The following is a 19,525-nucleotide window of genomic DNA, read 5'->3' on the forward strand; positions in this document are numbered from 1 at the left end:
TCTGATGTCACTGTGGCTAATTTTGGTACATAGTTTCCACCTGTGTCCCCTTTGTTCGTGTTCCACCTGTGTTAAACAGTTTATCTTTATTTACCCTGTCAATTTCTCTGAAAATTGTATAGGTAGTGATCATGTCTCCCCTAACTCTTCTGTTCATCAGTGTCTGGTGGTATACCTGTGTATTTTTTCTAACTTCGTTTCGTGTTTGATTGATGTGGACTCCAGGCTGGAGCTGCATACTCCACGATTGGCTTAACATATGTGGAATACAAGGTTCTGAATGATTCCTTACACAAGTTTCTGAAGGCAGTTCCAATATTCGCCAGCCTTGCATACGCCGATGATGTTATCCTTTTGATATGGGCTTCAGGGGACAGAGCTGGTGTGATGTCAACCCCCAGATCTTTCTCTCTTCCTGACTCCTGAAGGGTTTCCTCTCGCAGCTAGTACCTTGTGTTTCGTCTCCTGCTCCCTACGCCTGTCTTCGTCACTTTGCACTTGCTTGAGGTAAACTCTAGTAGCCATTTGTTGGGCCCTTCCTTCAGTCTGTCCCGGTCATCCTGTAGCCTCCTGCTGCCTTCCTCCGTCTTTGTCGTTCTCAAAATTTTAGCATTATCAGCAAACATTGAGAGGAATGAGTCTAAACCCTCTGAAAGATAATTCACGTATATCAGAAACAAGATAGGTCCGAGTACCTGTTGGACTCTGCTGGTGACATCTTGCCAGTCTGAGGTCACTCCCCTCACAGTAACTTTCAACTTCCTGTTGGTTAGTGTTACGAACCTAGTAATTACCTGGACCTAGATTCACGAAGCTCCATGTATCTCTTCGTAAGAAAGTGTGCTAAGAAGGCTCTTAAGTACTGGCTAAGAACGTTCCTACGTGCGATTCAGGTAGATGTTCTTGCAAAGGTATTAGTAACTTTCAAGTAGTCCACTTAAGCCTCGCTAGATGTCACTGAGGCTTTTCGTTTGGCCAATCGGAGAGAAGGCAACATATTTCATCTTACAGGTTTAGCCAATCACGACGCTGGCTGATCGAAACTCATTCGTGGTCACCTGCCACTTTTTTACGTCGAATGTTCTTATAAAATTAGTATATTTCCAAGTAAAACTATGTTTGTTCAACTTCTACTGTCAGCACCGACACTGTAGTAAACAAATATGTTACATTTTTTGTTTACTTACGTAATTCTAAGAGATAGTGTGTAGCTTTCTTTGTCGCTCGGAAGAGAAGCGATGTGCTGACAATTATTCTATATATTTCCCTGAATTTACCCAAGAGCCACTAACTGTATAGTGGCCTCGGCGAGGACAGAAAGCTGACGGCATGTTAAAGGTCCCGCCAATTGTCCTAATGATATTTTCTAGCTGGATTTTGGCATTTATGGATTCAGCGGGTAATAACCCTCTGGGTGAGAGAACATCTTCTGTGTTCAGTCCTACTTGAGAGGACATACTCTCCAACACTATATCTGTGATTGCCCTGTTATCAGTGACTTCAGACCAAATAGTAAGAGGTATTTTGAGTTCTGTAATTGCTTCATTCACTCAGGAATATTGGAAGATATTCTTGTGCTGTACCCAGATTTTGCTAGCGGGGGGGGGGGGGGGTTAATTAGACCAGCCTTACATATCTTGTTCTCTCGTGATTGCATGCATGACTGGCCATCCTGTGGCCAGGTGGTGATGTTGGATGAACTTGTAGCTGGTTTTTGATCTACACCGTGTAGATCAGTCCCCCATTCCCCCCCTCCCCCATCCCCTCGTCCTCACTACCATTCCCCACTCCTGTCCCCTCGTCCTCCTCACCATTCCCCACTCCTGTCCCCTCGTCCTCTCCACCATTCCCCACTCCACTGTCCTCTTATCCTCCCCACCATTCTCCATTCCCTGTCCCATCGTCCTCTACACCATGCCACACTCCCCTATCCTGTCATCCTCTCCATCATTACCCCCCTTCCCCGTCCTCTCGTCCTCCCCATCACCCCCCACTTCCCAGTTCAATAGTGCTCCCCACCATTCTCGACTCCCCCGTCCCCTTGTCCCCCAACATCCTCCATTCCCTTCGTCCCTTCGTCCTCCCCACCATTACCCCCACCCCAAACCCATTGTCCACCAGCAATCCCCCACTCTCATCCCCTCGTCCTTTCCACCATCCCCCACTCCTGTCCCCTCGTTCCTCCCCACCATTCCCCACTCTTTCGTTCGATGCATTCCCAAATGATATGATGTTCCCATCACTGAAAAAATAAGTAGAACAGTTAAAAAAAAAGAATTGAAAAGGAATGAAAAAAATAGAAATAAACTAAACTCACGAAATGAACGGAATGGTAAACAACACAGCTCAATTCCAATGCAATGTCACACAAAATAATTAAATCAAAATGAAAATAAATCGAAATCTAAGAAAATTAAATTCATCAATGCAATCGGAAACATTGAAATGGAATCATAACATATTTAGTACAGTGTGTGTGTTGCTATTACGTGCAACAGATGGTGCTGTTTAAAAAAAAAAAAAAATTTACCTGTCACAGGTATGGCATCTATATAGTAGGTATATAAAAACACGCGCATTTTCGAATGGAACGTTGGGTCAAAATTTCAAAGCAATCAGTAAAGAATTTTCGGAGATTACAGAATGTGTTGCTCTTACGTCCATCAGATGGCACTGTATAAAAAAAAAAAATGTTTCCTGTCACAGGTGAAGCATGTATATAGTTGGTATATACAAACACGCACCTATCTGAATGCAACGTTGTGTCAATATTTCAAAGCAATCGGTAAAGAGATATCGAAAATTTCCCTCACATGAAAACACATGAAAAACACAGTATTTTCTAAAAAGCTTGTTTTTCCCGTCACAGACGTGACATCTATATAGTATGTATATAAAAACACGCTCGGATGTGTATGGAACGTTGTGTCAAGATTTCAAAGCAATCGGTGAAGAACTTTCCGAGATTAGTGATTTTAACAAAGAAACATTTGCATTTTTATTAAAATAGACTAGCTGTACCCGGCCTTGCATTGCTGTGGCTCAGCTAGCTGTACCCGGCCATGCATTGCTGTGGCTCAGCTAGCTGTACCCGGCCTTGCATTGCTGTGGCTCAGCTAGCTGTACCCGGCCTTGCATTGCTGTGGCTCAGCTAGCTGTACCCGGCCATGCATTGCTGTGGCTCAGCTAGCTGTACCCGGCCTTGCATTGCTGTGGCTCAGCTAGCTGTACCCGGCCTTGCATTGCTGTGGCTCAGCTAGCTGTACCCGGCCATGCATTGCTGTGGCTCAGCTAGCTGTACCCGGCCATGCATTGCTGTGGCTCAGCTAGCTGTACCCGGCCATGCATTGCTGTGGCTCAGCTAGCTGTACCCGGCCATGCATTGCTGTGGCTCAGCTAGCTGTACCCGGCCATGCATTGCTGTGGCTCAGCTAGCTGTACCCGGCCTTGCATTGCTGTGGCTCAGCTAGCTGTACCCGGCCATGCATTGCTGTGGCTCAGCTAGCTGTACCCGGCCATGCATTGCTGTGGCTCAGCTAGCTGTACCCGGCCATGCATTGCTGTGGCTCAGCTAGCTGTACCCGGCCATGCATTGCTGTGGCTCAGCTAGCTGTACCCGGCCATGCATTGCTGTGGCTCAGCTAGCTGTACCCGGCCATGCATTGCTGTGGCTCAGCTAGCTGTACCCGGCCATGCGTTGCTGTGGCTCAGCAACGTATGAACATTGCTGAACCACAGCAACCTTCTCCTGTCTCCCAGTCTTTCCCACCATTCCTCTTTCCCCAGTCCCCTCGTCCTTCCACCCATTCCTCACTCCCCTGTCACCTCGTCCTCCCAACCATCCCTCCCCTTCCCCATCCCCTCGTCCTCCCCACCTTCCCCCACTCCCCTGTCCCCTCGTCCTCCCCATCATTACCCCCTCCCCTGTCCCCATGTCCTCCTCTCCATCCTCAACTCCCGTCACCTTGTCTTCCCCACCATCCCCAATGCCTCGTCCGATGCATTCCGAAATGATCTAATGTTCCCATTAGAAAATTGGGAACATCAAATGATCTGATCTTTCCATCAATGAAATATAAGACAAACAGTTAAAAAATGAAATGAAAAACAATGAAAAAATAAAAAAATAATCTATACTCATGAAATGAATGGAATGGTAAACAACACAACTCAATTCCAATGCAATGTCACACAAAATAATTAAATTAAAATATAATAAATAAAAATCTATGAAAATTCAATTTATCAATGAAATCTGAAACATTGAAATGGAATCCTAACATATTTAGAATAGCGTGTGTTGCTCATACGTGCATCAGATAGCACTATTTTTCAAAACAAAAGCATGTTTATATCTGTCACAGGTGTGGCATCTATACTAATGCTCACGAAATGAATGGTATGGTAAACATAACAGCTCAATTGCAACGCAATGTCACATAAAATAATTAAATCAAAATGAAAACATATCAAAATCTATGAAAATTAAATTTGTCAATGCAATCAGAAACATTGAAATGGAATCGTAACATGTTTAGTATAGCATATGTTGCTATTGCATGCAACACATGGCGCTGTATTTAAAAAAAAAAACATGTTTTTATCTGTCACTGGTGTGGCATTAATATAGTAGTATATAAAAACACGCGTCTATTCGAAAGCAATGTTGTGTCATAATTTCAAAGCAATCTCTGAAGAGGTTTCGAAGATTTCCCTCGCGTGAAAATCACATGAAAAGCACAGTTTTTCTCTCTAAAAAGCTTGTTTTTTCCCATTACAGACGTGACATCTATATAGTATGTATATTAAAACACGCTCGGATGTGAATGGAACATTGTGTCAAAATTTCAAAGCAATCGGTGAAGAACTTTCGGAAATTAGCGAATTTAAACAAACAAAATTTACATTTTTATTTATATAGACTAGCTGTTTCCGGCCACACGTTGCTGTGGCTCAGCAACGCGTGAGCGTTGCTGAGCCACAGACAACCTTCCCCCTGTCTCCTAGTCCTCCCCACCATTCCTCTCTCCCCGGTACCCTCGTACCGGGGCACTGCACTAAAGGTACTTGTACTGGGGTACTGCACTAAGGGTACTTGTACTAGGGTACTTGTACTGCGGTACTGCACTAAGGGTACTTGTACTAGGGTACTGCACTAAGGGTACTTGTACTAGGGTACTGCACTAAGGGTACTTGTACTAGGGTACTGCACTAAGGGTACTGGTACCGGGGTACTGCACTAAGGGTACTTGTACCGGGGCACTTGTACCGGGGCACTGCACTAAGGGTACTTGTACTAGGGTACTTGTACTGGGGTACTGCACTAAGGGTACTGGTACCGGGGCACTGCACAAAGGGTACTTGTACCGGGGCACTTGTACCGGGGCACTGCACTAAGGGTACTTGTACTAGGGTACTGTACTAAGGGTACTTGTACCAGGGTACTGCACTAAGGGTACTTGTACTGGGGCACTGCACTAAGGGTACTTGTACCGGGGTACTGCACTAAGGGTACTTGTACTGGGGCACTGCACTAAGGGTACTTGTACCGGGGTACTGCACTAAGGGTACTTGTACCGGGGTACTGCACTAAGGGTACTTGTACTAGGGTACTTGTACCGGGGCACTGCACTAAGGGTACTTGTACCGGGGCACTGCACTAAGGGTACTTGTACTAGGGTACTTGTACTGGGGGCACTGCACTAAGGGTACTTGTACCGGGGCACTGCACTAAGGGTACTTGTACTAGGGTACTTGTACCGGGGCACTGCACTAAGGGTACTTGTACCGGGGCACTGCACTAAGGGTACTTGTACTAGGGTACTTGTACTGGGGTACTGCACTAAGGGTACTTGTACCGGGGTACTGCACTAAGGGTACTTGTACCGGGGTACTGCACTAAGGGTACTTGTACCGGGGTACTGCACTAAGGGTACTTGTACCGGGGCACTGCACTAAGGGTACTTGTACCGGGGCACTGCACTAAGGGTACTTGTACTGGGGCACTGCACTAAGGGTACTTGTACCGGGGTACTGCACTAAGGGTACTTGTACCGGGGCACTGCACTAAGGGTACTTGTACTGGGGCACTGCACTAAGGGTACTTGTACCGGGGCACTGCACTGAGGGTACTTGTACCGGGGCATTGCACTAAGGGTACTTGTACCGGGGTACTGCACTAAGGGTACTTGTACCGGGGTACTGCACTAAGGGTACTTGTACTGCGGCACTGCACTAAGGGTACTTGTACCGGGGTACTGCACTAAGGGTACTTGTACCGGGGCACTGCACTAAGGGTACTTGTACTGGGGCACTGCACTAAGGGTACTTGTACTGGGGTACTGCACTAAGGGTACTTGTACCGGGGCACTGCACTAAGGGTGCTTGAACCGGGGCACTGCACTAAGGGTACTTGTACTGGGGTACTGCACTAAGGGTGCTTGAACCGGGGCACTGCACTAAGGGTACTTGTACCGGGGCACTGCACTAAGGGTACTTGTACCGGGGCACTGCACTAAGGGTGCTTGAACCGGGGCACTGCACTAAGGGTGCTTGAACCCGGGCACTGCACTTAGGGTACTTGTACCGAGGCACTGCACTAAGGGTACTTGTACCGGGGCACTGCACTAAGGGTGCTTGAACCGGGGCACTGCACTAAGGGTGCTTGAACCCGGGCACTGCACTTAGGGTACTTGTACTGGGGCACTGCACTTAGGGTACTTGTACTGGGGTACTGGTACTACTGGTATATGTGATATTGGAACACGGTGGGGGGGCGGCGGTGGGGTGAAACAAGGGAGGATCACAGATAAATAATGCAATGCAAACCTTCAGCTGAATAAGTAAGGGTTGAAGAGGATGGGATGCAAAGTAATCCAGTATTGCCCAGGTGGTCCATGTGGTCCAGGTGTCCCAGATGTCCAGGTGGCCCCACGTGGTCCAGGTGGCCCACGTGGCCTAGATGGTCCAGGTGGCCCAGGTGGCCTAGGTGGCCCAGGTTGTCCAGGTGGCTCAGGTGACCCAGGTGGCCAGGGTGGCCTAGATGGTCCAGGTGGCCCAGGTGGTTCAGGTAGCCCAGGTGGCCCAGGTGTCCCAGAGGTGAAAGTAGTCCCTGAGTTGTTATTAAACTTTTTTTTTATCCAATGGAAATATAGTTCAGACTGAGACTATAGTACCACATCTTGCGACATTTAGTACCACGTCTTGGGACATTTGGTACCACGTCTTGGAACATTTGGTACCTCGTCTTGGGACATTTGGTACCTCGTCTTGGGACATTTAGTGCCACTTCTTAGGACATTTAGTACCACGTCTTCGGACATTTGGTACCACGTCTTGGAACATTTGGTACCTCGTCTTGGGACATTTAGTGCCACTTCTTGGGACATTTAGTACCACGTCTTGGGACATTTTGTACCTCGTCTTGGGACATTTAGTTCCACGTCTAGGGACATTTAGTACCACGTCTTGGGACATTTAGTACCACGTCTTGGGACATTTGGTACCTCGGCTTGGGACATTTGGTACCTCGTCTTAGGACATTTAGTGCCACTTCTTGGTACATTTAGTACCACGTCTTGGGACATTTTGTACCTCGTCTTGGGACATTTAGTTCCACGTCTAGGGACATATAGTACCACGTCTTGGGACATTTAGTACCACGTCTTGGGACATTTGGTACCTCGGCTTGGGACATTTAGTACCACGTCTTGGGACATTTAGTACCACTTCTTGGGATATTTAGTACCACGTCTTGAGACATTTAGTACCACGCCTTGGGACATTTAGTACCACTTCTTGGGACATTTGCTACCACATCTTGGGACAATTAGTACAACGTCTTGGGACATTTAGTACCAAGTCTTGGGACATTTAGTTCCACGTCTTGGGACATTTAGTACCAGGTCTTGGGACAGTTAGTTCCACGTCTTGGGACATTTAGTACCACGTCTTGGGACAGTTAGTACCACGTCTTGAGACATTTAGTACCACGTCTTGGGACAGTTAGTACCACGTCTTGGGACATTTAGTACCACATCTTGAAACATTTAGGATCAAGTCTTGGGATATTTAGTACCACGTCTTGGGACATTTAGTTCCACGCTTTGGGACATTTAGTACCACGTCTTGGGACATTTAGTACCACTTCTTTGGACATTTAGGACCACGTCTTGGGACATTTAGTAGCACGCTTTGGGACATTTAGTACCACGTCTTGGGACATTTAGTACCACTTCTTGGGACATTTAGGACCACGTCTTGGGACATTTAGTAGCACGCCTTGGAACAGTTAGTACCACGTCTTGGGACAGTTAGTACCACGTCTTGGGACAGTTAGTTCCACGTCTAGGGACATTTTGTACCACGTCTTGGGACAGTTAGTTCCACGTCTTGGGACAGTTAGTTCCACGTCTTGGGACATTTTGTACCACGTCTTGGGACAGTTAGTTCCACGTCTTGGGACATTCAGTACCACGCCTTGGGACATTTAATATCACGTCTTAGGACAGTTAGTACCACGTCGTGGGACAGTTAGTACCACGTCTTGGGACAGTTAGTACGACGTCTTGGGACAGTTAGTACCACGTCTTGGGACAGTTAGTACCACGTCTTGGGACAGTTAGTACCACGTCTTGGTACAGTTAGTACCACGTCTTGGGACAGTTAGTTCCACGTCATGGGACAGTTAGTACCACGTCTTGGGACAGTTAGTACCACGTCTTGGGACAGTTAGTACGACGTCTTGGGACAGTTAGTTCCACGTCTAGGGACATTTTGTACCACGTCTTGGGACAGTTAGTTCCACGTCTTGGGACAGTTAGTTCCACGTCTTGGAACATTTTGTACCACGTCTTGGGACAGTTAGTTCCACGTCTTGGGACATTCAGTACCACGCCTTGGGACATTTAATATCACGTCTTGGGACAGTTAGTTCCACGTCATGGGACAGTTAGTACCACGTCTTGGGACAGTTAGTACCACGTCTTGGGACAGTTAGTACGACGTCTTGGGACAGTTAGTTCCACGTCTAGGGACAGTTAGTTCCACGTCTAGGGACATTTTGTACCACGTCTTGGGACAGTTAGTTCCACGTCTTGGGACAGTTAGTTTCACGTCTTGGGACAGTTAGTACCACGTCTTGGGACAGTTAGTTCCACGTCTAGGGACATTTTGTACCACGTCTTGGGACAGTTAGTTCCACGTCTTGGGACAGTTAGTTCCACGTCTTGGGACAGTTAGTACCACGTCTTGGGACAGTTAGTTCCACGTCTAGGGACATTTTGTACCACGTCTTGGGACAGTTAGTTCCACGTCTTGGGACAGTTAGTTCCACGTCTTGGGACAGTTAGTACCACGTCTTGGGACAGTTAGTACCACGTCTTGGGACAGTTAGTACCACGTCTTGGGACAGTTAGTTCCACGTCTAGGGACATTTTGTACCACGTCTTGGGACAGTTAGTTCCACGTCTTGGGACATTCAGTACCACGTCTTGGGACAGTTAGTTCCACGTCTTGGGACATTCAGTACCACGTCTTGGGACAGTTAGTTCCACGTCTTGGGACAGTTAGTACCACGTCTTGGGCCATTTAGTACCACGTCTTGGGACAGTTAGTTCCACGTCTTGGGACAGTTAGTTCCACGTCTTGGGACAGTTAGTACCATGTCTTGGGCCATTAAGTACCACGTCTTGGGACAGTTAGTTCCACGTCTTGGGACAGTTAGTTCCACGTCTTGGGACATTCAGTACCACGCCTTGGAACATTTAGTATCACGTCTTGGGACAGTTAGTACCACGTCTTGGGCCATTTAGTACCACGTCTTGGGACAGTTAGTACCACGTCTTGGGCCATTTAGTACCACGTCTTGGGACAGTTAGTTCCACGTCTTGGGACAGTTAGTACCACGTCTTGGGACCAGTTAGTTCAACGTCTTGAGACATTTAGTACCACGTCTTGGGACAGTAACTTATACTCGGTCTGAGTATAAGTTACTCAGGCAAGTTGGCAAGATAGGAAAATCATAACTATAGCTTATAAAGCCCCAGGGAGTGCTGGACCAGGGTGGTACACTGCTGAACAAAGGTTGTACACCGCTGGACCAGGGTGGTACACTGCTGAACTAGTGTGGTACATTGCAGGACCAAGGAGATACACTGCTGGACCAGGGTGGTACACTGCTGGACCAGGGAGGTTCACTGCTGGACCAGGGTGGTACACTGCTGGACCTAAGTGGTACACTGCTGGACCAAGGAGGTACACTACTGGATCAGGGTGGTACACTGCTGGACCAGGGTGGTACACTGCTGGACCAAGGAGGTACACTGCTGGACCAGGGTGGTACACTGCTGGACCTAGGTGGTACACTGCTGGACCAAGGAGGTACACTGCTGGACCAAGAAGGTACACTGCTGGATCAGGGTGGTACACTGCTGGACCAAGGAGATACATTGCTGGACCAAGGAGATACACTGCTGGACTAGGGTGGTACGCTGCTGGACCAGGGAGGTACACTGCTTGACCAGGGTGGTACACTGCTGGACCAAGGAGATACACTGCTGGACCAGGGTGATACACTGCTGGACCAGGGTGATACACTGCTGGACCAGGGTGGTACACTGCTGGACCAAGGAGATACACTGCTGGACCAGGGTGATACACTGCTGGACCAAGGTGATACACTGCTGGACCAGGGTGGTACACTGCTGGACCAAGGAGATACACTGCTGGACCAGGGTGGTACACTGCTGGACCAGGGTGATACACTGCAGGACCAAGGTGATACACTGCTGGACCAGGGTGGTACATTGCTGAACCAGGGTGGTACACTGCTGGACCAAGGAGGTACACTGCTGGACCAGGGTGGTACACTGCTGGACCAAGGAGGTACACTGCTGGACCAGGGTGGTACACTGCTGGACCAAGGTGGTACACGGCTGGACCAATTTGGAACACTGCTGGACCAATATGGTGGGTACAATGCTGGACCAGGTTGCTGGGTACACTGCTAGACCAGGGTGTTGGGTACACTGCTGGACCAGGGTGGTACACTGCTGGACCAAGGTGGTACACGGCTGGACCAATTTGGAACACTGCTGGACCAATATGGTGGGTACAATGCTGGACCAGGTTGCTGGGTACAGTGCAGGACCAGGGTGTTTGGTACACTGCTGGACCAGGGTGATGGGTATACTGCTGGACCAGAGTGATGGGTATACTGCTGGACCAGGATGATGGGTTTACTGCTGGACCAGGGTGGTGGGTACACTGCTGGACCAGGGTGGTGGGTATACTGCTGGACCAGGGTGGTGGGTACTCTGCAGGACCAGGGTGGTGGGTACTCTGCAGGACCAGGGTGGTGGGTACTCTGCTGGACCAGGGTGGTGGGTACTCTGCTGGACCAGGGTGGTGGGTACTCTGCTGGACCAGGGTGGTGGGTACACTGCTGGACCAGGGTGATGGGTACTCTGCTGGACCAGGGTGATGGGTACTCTGCGGGACCAGGGTGGTGGGTACACTGCTGGACCAGGGAGGTACACTGCTAGACCAGGGAGGTACACTGCTAGACCAGGGTGGTACACTGCTAGACCAGGGTGGTACACTGCTGGACCAGGGTGGTACACTGCTAGACCAGGGTGGTACACTGCTGGACCAAGGTGGTACACGGCTGGACCAGGGTGGTACACTGCTAGACCAGGGTGATAAACTGCTGGACTAAGATGGTGGGTACACTGCTGGACCAGGGTGTTGGGTACACCGCTAGACCAGGCTGATAGGTACACTGCTGGACCAGGGTGGCAGGTACATCGTTGGACCAGGGTGTTGGGTACTCTGCTGGACCAGGATGGTGGGTACACTGCTGGACCAGGGTGGTGGGATCTCTGCTGGACCAGGGTGGTGGGTACTCTGCTGGACCAGGGTGATGGGTACACTGCTGGACCAGGGTGGTGGGTACACTGCTGGACCAGGGTGGTGGGTACTCTGCTGGACCAGGGTGTCGGGTACACTGCTGGACCAGGGTGGTGGGTACACTGCTGGACCAGGGTGGTGGGTACTCTGCTGGACCAGGGTGATGGATACACTGCTGGACCAGGGTGGTGGGTACACTGCTGGACCAGGGTGGTGGGTACACTGCTGGACCAGGGTGTCGGGGACACTGCTGGACCAGGGTGATGGGTACTTTGCTGGACCAGGGTGGTGGGTACTCTGCTGGACCAGGGTGGTGGGTATACTGCTGGACCAGGGTGGTGGGTACACTGCTGGACCAGGGTGTCGGGTACACTGCTGGACCAGGGTGGTGGGTACTCTGCTGGACCAGGATGGTGGGTACTCTGCTGGACCAGGGTGTCGGGTACTCTGCTGGACCAGGGTGTCGGGTACTCTGCTGGACCAGGGTGTCGGGTACTCTGCTGGACCAGGGTGTCGGGTACTCTGCTGGACCAGGGTGGTGGGTACTCTGCTGGACCAGGGTGGTGGGTACTCTGCTGGACCAGGGTGGTGGGTACTCTGCTGGACCAGGGTGTCGGGTACTCTGCTGGACCAGGGTGGTGGGTACTCTGCTGGACCAGGGTGTCGGGTACTCTGCTGGACCAGGGTGTCGGGTACACTGCTGGACCAGGGTGGTGGGTACACTGCTGGACCAGGATGGTGGGTACACTGCTGGACCAGGGTGGTGGGTACTCTGCTGGACCAGGGTGGTGGGTACACTGCTGAACCAGAGTGGTGGGTACTCTGCTGGACCAGGGTGTCGGGTACACTGCTGGACCAGGGTGGTGGGTACACTGCTGGACCAGAGTGGTGGGTACACTGGTGGACCAGGGTGGTGGGTACACTGCTGCACCAGGGTGGTGGGTACTCTGCTGGACCAGGGTGATGGGTACACTGCTGGACCAGGGTGGTGGGCTCTCTGCTGGACCAGGGTGGTGGGTACACTTGTGGACCAGGGTGGTGGGTACACTGCTGGACCAGGGTGGTGGGTACTCTGCTGGACCAGGGTGGTGGGTACACTGCTGAACCAGAGTGGTGGGTACTCTGCTGGACCAGGGTGTCGGGTACACTGCTGGACCAGGGTGGTGGGTACACTGCTGGACCAGGGTGGTGGGTACATTGCTGGACCAGGGTGGTGGGTACACTGCTGGACCAGGGTGGTGGGTACACTGCTGGACCAGGGTGGTGGGTACACTGCTGGACCAGGGTGGTGGGTACACTGCTGGACCAGGGTGGTGGGTACACTGCTGGACCAGGGTGGTGGGTACACTGCTGGACCAGGGTGGTGGGTACACTGCTGGACCAGGGTGGTGGGTACACTGCTGGACCAGGGTGGTGGGTACACTTCTGGACCAGGGTGGTGGGTACACTGCTGGACCAGGGTGGTGGGCTCTCTGCTGGACCAGGGTGGTGGGTACACTGCTGGACCAGGGTGGTGGGTACACTGCTGGACCAGGGTGGTGGGTACTCTGCTGGACCAGGGTGGTGGGTACACTGCTGAACCAGAGTGGTGGGTACTCTGCTGGACCAGGGTGTCGGGTACACTGCTGGACCAGGGTGGTGGGTACACTGCTGGACCAGGGTGGTGGGTACATTGCTGGACCAGGGTGGTGGGTACACTGCTGGACCAGGGTGGTGGGTACATTGCTGGACCAGGGTGGTGGGTACACTGCTGGACCAGGGTGGTGGGTACAGTGCTGGACCAGGGTGGTGGGTACACTGCTGGACCAGGGTGGTGGGTACACTGCTGGACCAGGGTGGTGGGTACACTGCTGGACCAGGGTGGTGGGTACACTGCTGGACCAGGGTGGTGGGTACACTGCTGGACCAGGGTGGTGGGTACACTGCTGGACCAGGGTGGTGGGTACACTGCTGGACCAGGGTGGTGGGTACACTGCTGGACCAGGGTGGTGGGTACACTGCTGGACCAGGGTGGTGGGTACACTGCTGGACCAGGGTGGTGGGTACACTGCTGGACCAGGGTGGTGGGTACACTGCTGGACCAGGGTGGTGGGTACACTGCTGGACCAGGGTGGTGGGTACACTGCTGGACCAGGGTGGTGGGTACACTGCTGGACCAGGGTGGTGGGTACTCTGCTGGACCAGGGTGGTGGGTACACTGCTGGACCAGGGTGGCGGGTACACTGCTGGACCAGGGTGGTGGGTACACTGCTGGACCAGGGTGGTGGGTACACTGCTGGACCAGGGTGGTGGGTACACTGCTGGACCAGGGTGGTGGGTACACTGCTGGACCAGGGTGGTGGGTACACTGCTGGACCAGGGTGGTGGGTACTCTGCTGGACCAGGGTGGTGGGTACACTGCTGGACCAGGGTGGTGGGTACTCTGCTGGACCAGGGTGGTGGGTACACTGCTGAACCAGAGTGGTGGGTACTCTGCTGGACCAGGGTGTCGGGTACACTGCTGGACCAGGGTGGTGGGTACACTGCTGGACCAGGGTGGTGGGTACATTGCTGGACCAGGGTGGTGGGTACACTGCTGGACCAGGGTGGTGGGTACACTGCTGGACCAGGGTGGTGGGTACACTGCTGGACCAGGGTGGTGGGTACACTGCTGGACCAGGGTGGTGGGTACACTGCTGGACCAGGGTGGTGGGTACACTGCTGGACCAGGGTGGTGGGTACACTGCTGGACCAGGGTGGTGGGTACACTGCTGGACCAGGGTGGTGGGTACACTGCTGGACCAGGGTGGTGGGTACACTGCTGGACCAGGGTGGTGGGCTCTCTGCTGGACCAGGGTGGTGGGTACACTGCTGGACCAGGGTGGTGGGTACACTGCTGGACCAGGGTGGTGGGTACTCTGCTGGACCAGGGTGGTGGGTACACTGCTGAACCAGAGTGGTGGGTACTCTGCTGGACCAGGGTGTCGGGTACACTGCTGGACCAGGGTGGTGGGTACACTGCTGGACCAGGGTGGTGGGTACATTGCTGGACCAGGGTGGTGGGTACACTGCTGGACCAGGGTGGTGGGTACATTGCTGGACCAGGGTGGTGGGTACACTGCTGGACCAGGGTGGTGGGTACACTGCTGGACCAGGGTGGTGGGTACACTGCTGGACCAGGGTGGTGGGTACACTGCTGGACCAGGGTGGTGGGTACACTGCTGGACCAGGGTGGTGGGTACACTGCTGGACCAGGGTGGTGGGTACACTGCTGGACCAGGGTGGTGGGTACACTGCTGGACCAGGGTGGTGGGTACACTGCTGGACCAGGGTGGTGGGTACACTGCTGGACCAGGGTGGTGGGTACACTGCTGGACCAGGGTGGTGGGTACACTGCTGGACCAGGGTGGTGGGTACACTGCTGGACCAGGGTGGTGGGTACACTGCTGGACCAGGGTGGTGGGTACACTGCTGGACCAGGGTGGTGGGTACACTGCTGGACCAGGGTGGTGGGTACACTGCTGGACCAGGGTGGTGGGTACTCTGCTGGACCAGGGTGGTGGGTACACTGCTGGACCAGGGTGGCGGGTACACTGCTGGACCAGGGTGGTGGGTACACTGCTGGACCAGGGTGGTGGGTACACTGCTGGACCAGGGTGGTGGGTACACTGCTGGACCAGGGTGGTGGGTACACTGCTGGACCAGGGTGGTGGGTACACTGCTGGACCAGGGTGGTGGGTACACTGCTGGACCAGGGTGGTGGGTACACTGCTGGACCAGGGTGGTGGGTACTCTGCTGGACCAGGGTGGTGGGTACACTGCTGGACCAGGGTGGTGGGTACACTGCTGGACCAGGGTGTTGGGTACACTGCTGGACCAGGGTGGTGGGTACACTGCTGGACCAGGGTGGTGGGTACACTGCTGGACCAGGGTGGTGGGTATACTGCTGGACCAGGGTGGTGGGTACACTGCTGGACCAGGGTGGTGGGTACACTGCTGGACCAGGGTGGTGGGTACACTGCTGGACCAGGGTGGTGGGTACACTGCTGGACCAGGGTGGTGGGTACACTGCTGGACCAGGGTGGTGGGTACACTGCTGGACCAGGGTGGTGGGTACTCTGCTGGACCAGGGTGGTGGGTATACTGCTGGACCAGGGTGGTGGGTACTCTGCTGGACCAGGGTGGTGGGTATACTGCTGGACCAGGGTGGTGGGTATACTGCTGGACCAGGGTGGTGGGTACACTGCTGGACCAGGGTGGTGGGTACACTGCTGGACCAGGGTGGTGGGTATACTGCTGGACCAGGGTGGTGGGTACACTGCTGGACCAGGGTGGTGGGTACACTGCTGGACCAGGGTGGTGGGTACACTGCTGGACCAGGGTGCTCTGCGGGAGGACACTGGATGACTTTTGCGTTTCAGTTGGGGGCAGAGTTTTGGTTTTGCTACCTGGTGTTCTCTGTGTAATTACCTAAGTGTAGTTACAGGATGAGAGCTACGCTCGTGGTGTCCCGTCTTCCCAGCACTCTTTGTCATATAACGCTTTGAAATTACTGACGGTCTTGGCCTCCACCACCTTCTCCCCTAACTTGTTCCAACCGTCTACCACTCTCTTTACAAAAGTGAACTTTCTTATGTTTCTCCGGCAGCTTTGTTTTGTTAGTTTAAATCTATGACCTCTTGTTCTTGAAGTTCCGGGTCTCAGAAATTCTTCCCTATCAATTTAATTTTATCTATTCCTTTTACTATTTTGAACGTCGTGATCATATCGCCTCTTTTTCTTCTATCTTCTAGTTTTTGCATATTTAATGCCACTAACCTGTCCTCGTAGCTCTTGTCCTTCAGTTCTGGGAGCCACTTAATGGCATGTCATTGCACCTTTTCCAGTTTGTTGATGTGTGCTTCTTAAGATATGGGCATCATACAACCACTGCATATTCCAGCTTAGGTCTTACAAAAGTCGTAAACAATTTCTTTAGTATTTCTCCATCCATGTATTTAAAAGCAATTCTGAAGTTAGAAAGTGTAGCATAGGCTCCTCGCACAATGTTCTTAATGTGGTCCTCAGGTGACAGTTTTTTTATCTAGAACCACCCCTAGATCCCTTTCTTTGTCAGAATTCTTTAAAGATTTCTCACATAATTTATAGACTATATGGGGTATATGTTCTCCAATTCCACATTCCATAACATGGCATTTATTCACATTAAATTCCATTGGCCAAGTGTTGCTCCATATACTTATTTTGTCCAGGTCTTCTTGAAGGGCATGACAATCATCTAGGTTTCTTATCTTCCCTATTTTCTTAGCATCATCAGCAAACATGTTCATATAATTCTGTATTCCCAGTAGTAGATCGTTTATGTAGACAATGAACATTACCGGTACATGAACTGAACCCTGTGGTACTCCACTCGTGACATTCCTCCAATCCGATACCTTGCCTCTGATTACGGTCCTCCTTTTTCAGTCAGTTAGGAAATTTTTCATCCATGTTAGAAGCTTACCTTTCATCCCTCCAATATGTTCCAGTTTCCAGAACAACCTCTTATGGGAAACTCTGTCGAAAGCCTATTTTAGGTCCAGATAGATGCAGTCAACCCAACCATCTCTTTCCTGCAAAATCTCTGTGGCTCGATCATAAAAACTGAGTAAATTTGTTACACAGGATCTTCCAGATCGAAAACCATACTGTCTGTCTGATATTATATCGTTTTTCTCCAGGTGTTCTACCCATTTAGTTTTAATTATTTTTTCCAATATTTTGACTATTACACTTGTCAATGATACCGGTCTATAATTAAGGGGGTCTTCCCTGCTTCCACTTTTGTAGATTGGATCTATGTTAGCCTTTTTCCACACATCAGCAACAACTCCTGTAAACAGGGATGCCTGAAAAATCAGTTGAAGAGGAATGCTGAGCACAGGTGCACATTCTCTCAGAACCCATGGTGAAACTCCATCTGGACCAACTGCTTTGTTCTTATTTAGCTCCTTGAGCATTTTTTCCACTTCGTCTCTAGACACCTCTATGTGCTCTATGTTGTTCTCTGGAATTCTTATTGTATCTGGTTCCCTGAAGATTTCATTTTGTACAAACACACTTTGGAACTTTTCGTTTAATGTTTCACACATTTCCTTTTCATTTTCCGTGAATCTATTTTCCATTTTCAACCTCTGAATATTATCCTTTACCTGCAATTTGTTGTTTATGAATTTATAGAATAGACCTGGTTCTCTTTTACATTTGTCTGCAATCCCTTTTTTACAGTTTCTTTCTGCCTCTCTCCTCACTGTCGTGTAGTTGTTTCTCGCATCTTTGTATAGCTGGTATGTTTGGGGGTTTGGCCTCTTCCTGTATTGATTCCATTTTTGTGTCTTTTGGTCTCTGGCCCTCTCGAAATTTCTGTTGAACCAATCCTGTTTCCTAGTTCTGCATCTCTGTTTTGGTATACATTTTTTTGTGCCTTTATCATATATTTCACAAAACTTGACATACATCTCATTCACTTCCTTGCCTAGCAACAAGTCTGTCCAATTATATTCACTAAAAAAAATTTTAAGGTCGCCATAATGTCCTCTCCTGAAGTCAGGTTTTTCAACTGCTTCAACCTCCTTATTTTCTTCCAGATTCTAGCGCATTGCATACTTTATTCCCAAAAAGACATGGTCACTTTTACCCAAGGGAGGAAGGTAATGAATGTCAAATACCTCTTCCTCCTTCCTGGTAAATTTCAAATCTAGCATGGAGGGAACCTCCCCTTCCCTCATCCTCGTAGCTTGTTTAACATGTTGATACAAGAATGTTTTCAGGATGAGGTCTACAAATCTACAGGCCCAAAAAATCTTCTGTTTTAGCTTCATATGCTTCCCAGTCTATGGATTTCAAGTTGAAGTCACCGACTATCAACAGTTGTGATCTATCGTTATCCGCTCTCGCTATAATCTCTCTCATTATTGTTATAAAACCAATATTGTCCAATAATAAGACCAATTATAAGACCAATAATAATCTCTCTCATTATTGTTATAAGACTATGTAGCTCCTCCTTTGACCATGTGCTGCTTGGGATGGACTATATGCATTTATGATCATTAGTTTATCATCCTCATGACAGATCTTTAGTGGTATTATGTCAACTTCTTGTGGATAGGCAGTCATTATTTCGTTCACCTTTAGGTGTTCTTTCACCAGCACAGCAACGCCACCGCCTTTCCTAATTTTTCTGTCCCATCTCCAAATTATGTAGCCCATTGGGAATATGGCTTCATTTAAAATAACATCTTCAAGTTTTGTCCCCGTGAGTGCAACAATGTCTGGTGTCTGCAGCTGTATTACATCACTTAACTCCAGTATCTTCGATCTCACTCCATCTATGTTGGTGTATGCAATCTTCAGGAACTTGTTCCCCCTTTCCTTATTATTCACTTCCCCTTTCTCTAATGATTTTGTTGGTTTGCCTTTATGTACCACTTTACTGGCCTGCCTACCCCTATCACTTTGTAGAAAAAAGAATTGATTTCTTCTTCATTCCTGCTCTCATTTAAACGTTTTGCGTCGGCGAGGTTCAGTTTCAGCTTCTCTCTATCTTCTTTTGAAAGATCTCGTCTTAACGACCACACTTTCCCATCCTCATCAG

General features: G+C 50.5%; 1 protein-coding gene across 1 annotated transcript in view; it reads right to left on the minus strand.

The window, feature by feature from the left end:
* LOC123774536 (insulin receptor-related protein) overlaps positions 1–19,525 on the minus strand; it is an 879,124-nt gene that overhangs the window by 448,257 nt on the left and 411,342 nt on the right. Inside the window, exon 6 of the mRNA XM_069303789.1 lies at positions 6,829–7,111. Coding sequence (XP_069159890.1) covers positions 6,829–7,111 — 283 coding nt within the window. The remainder of the gene's footprint in view (positions 1–6,828; positions 7,112–19,525) is intronic.

The sequence above is a fragment of the Procambarus clarkii genome, chromosome 51, assembly GCF_040958095.1.
Source record: "Procambarus clarkii isolate CNS0578487 chromosome 51, FALCON_Pclarkii_2.0, whole genome shotgun sequence".
NCBI classification, from domain to species: domain Eukaryota; kingdom Metazoa; phylum Arthropoda; class Malacostraca; order Decapoda; family Cambaridae; genus Procambarus; species Procambarus clarkii.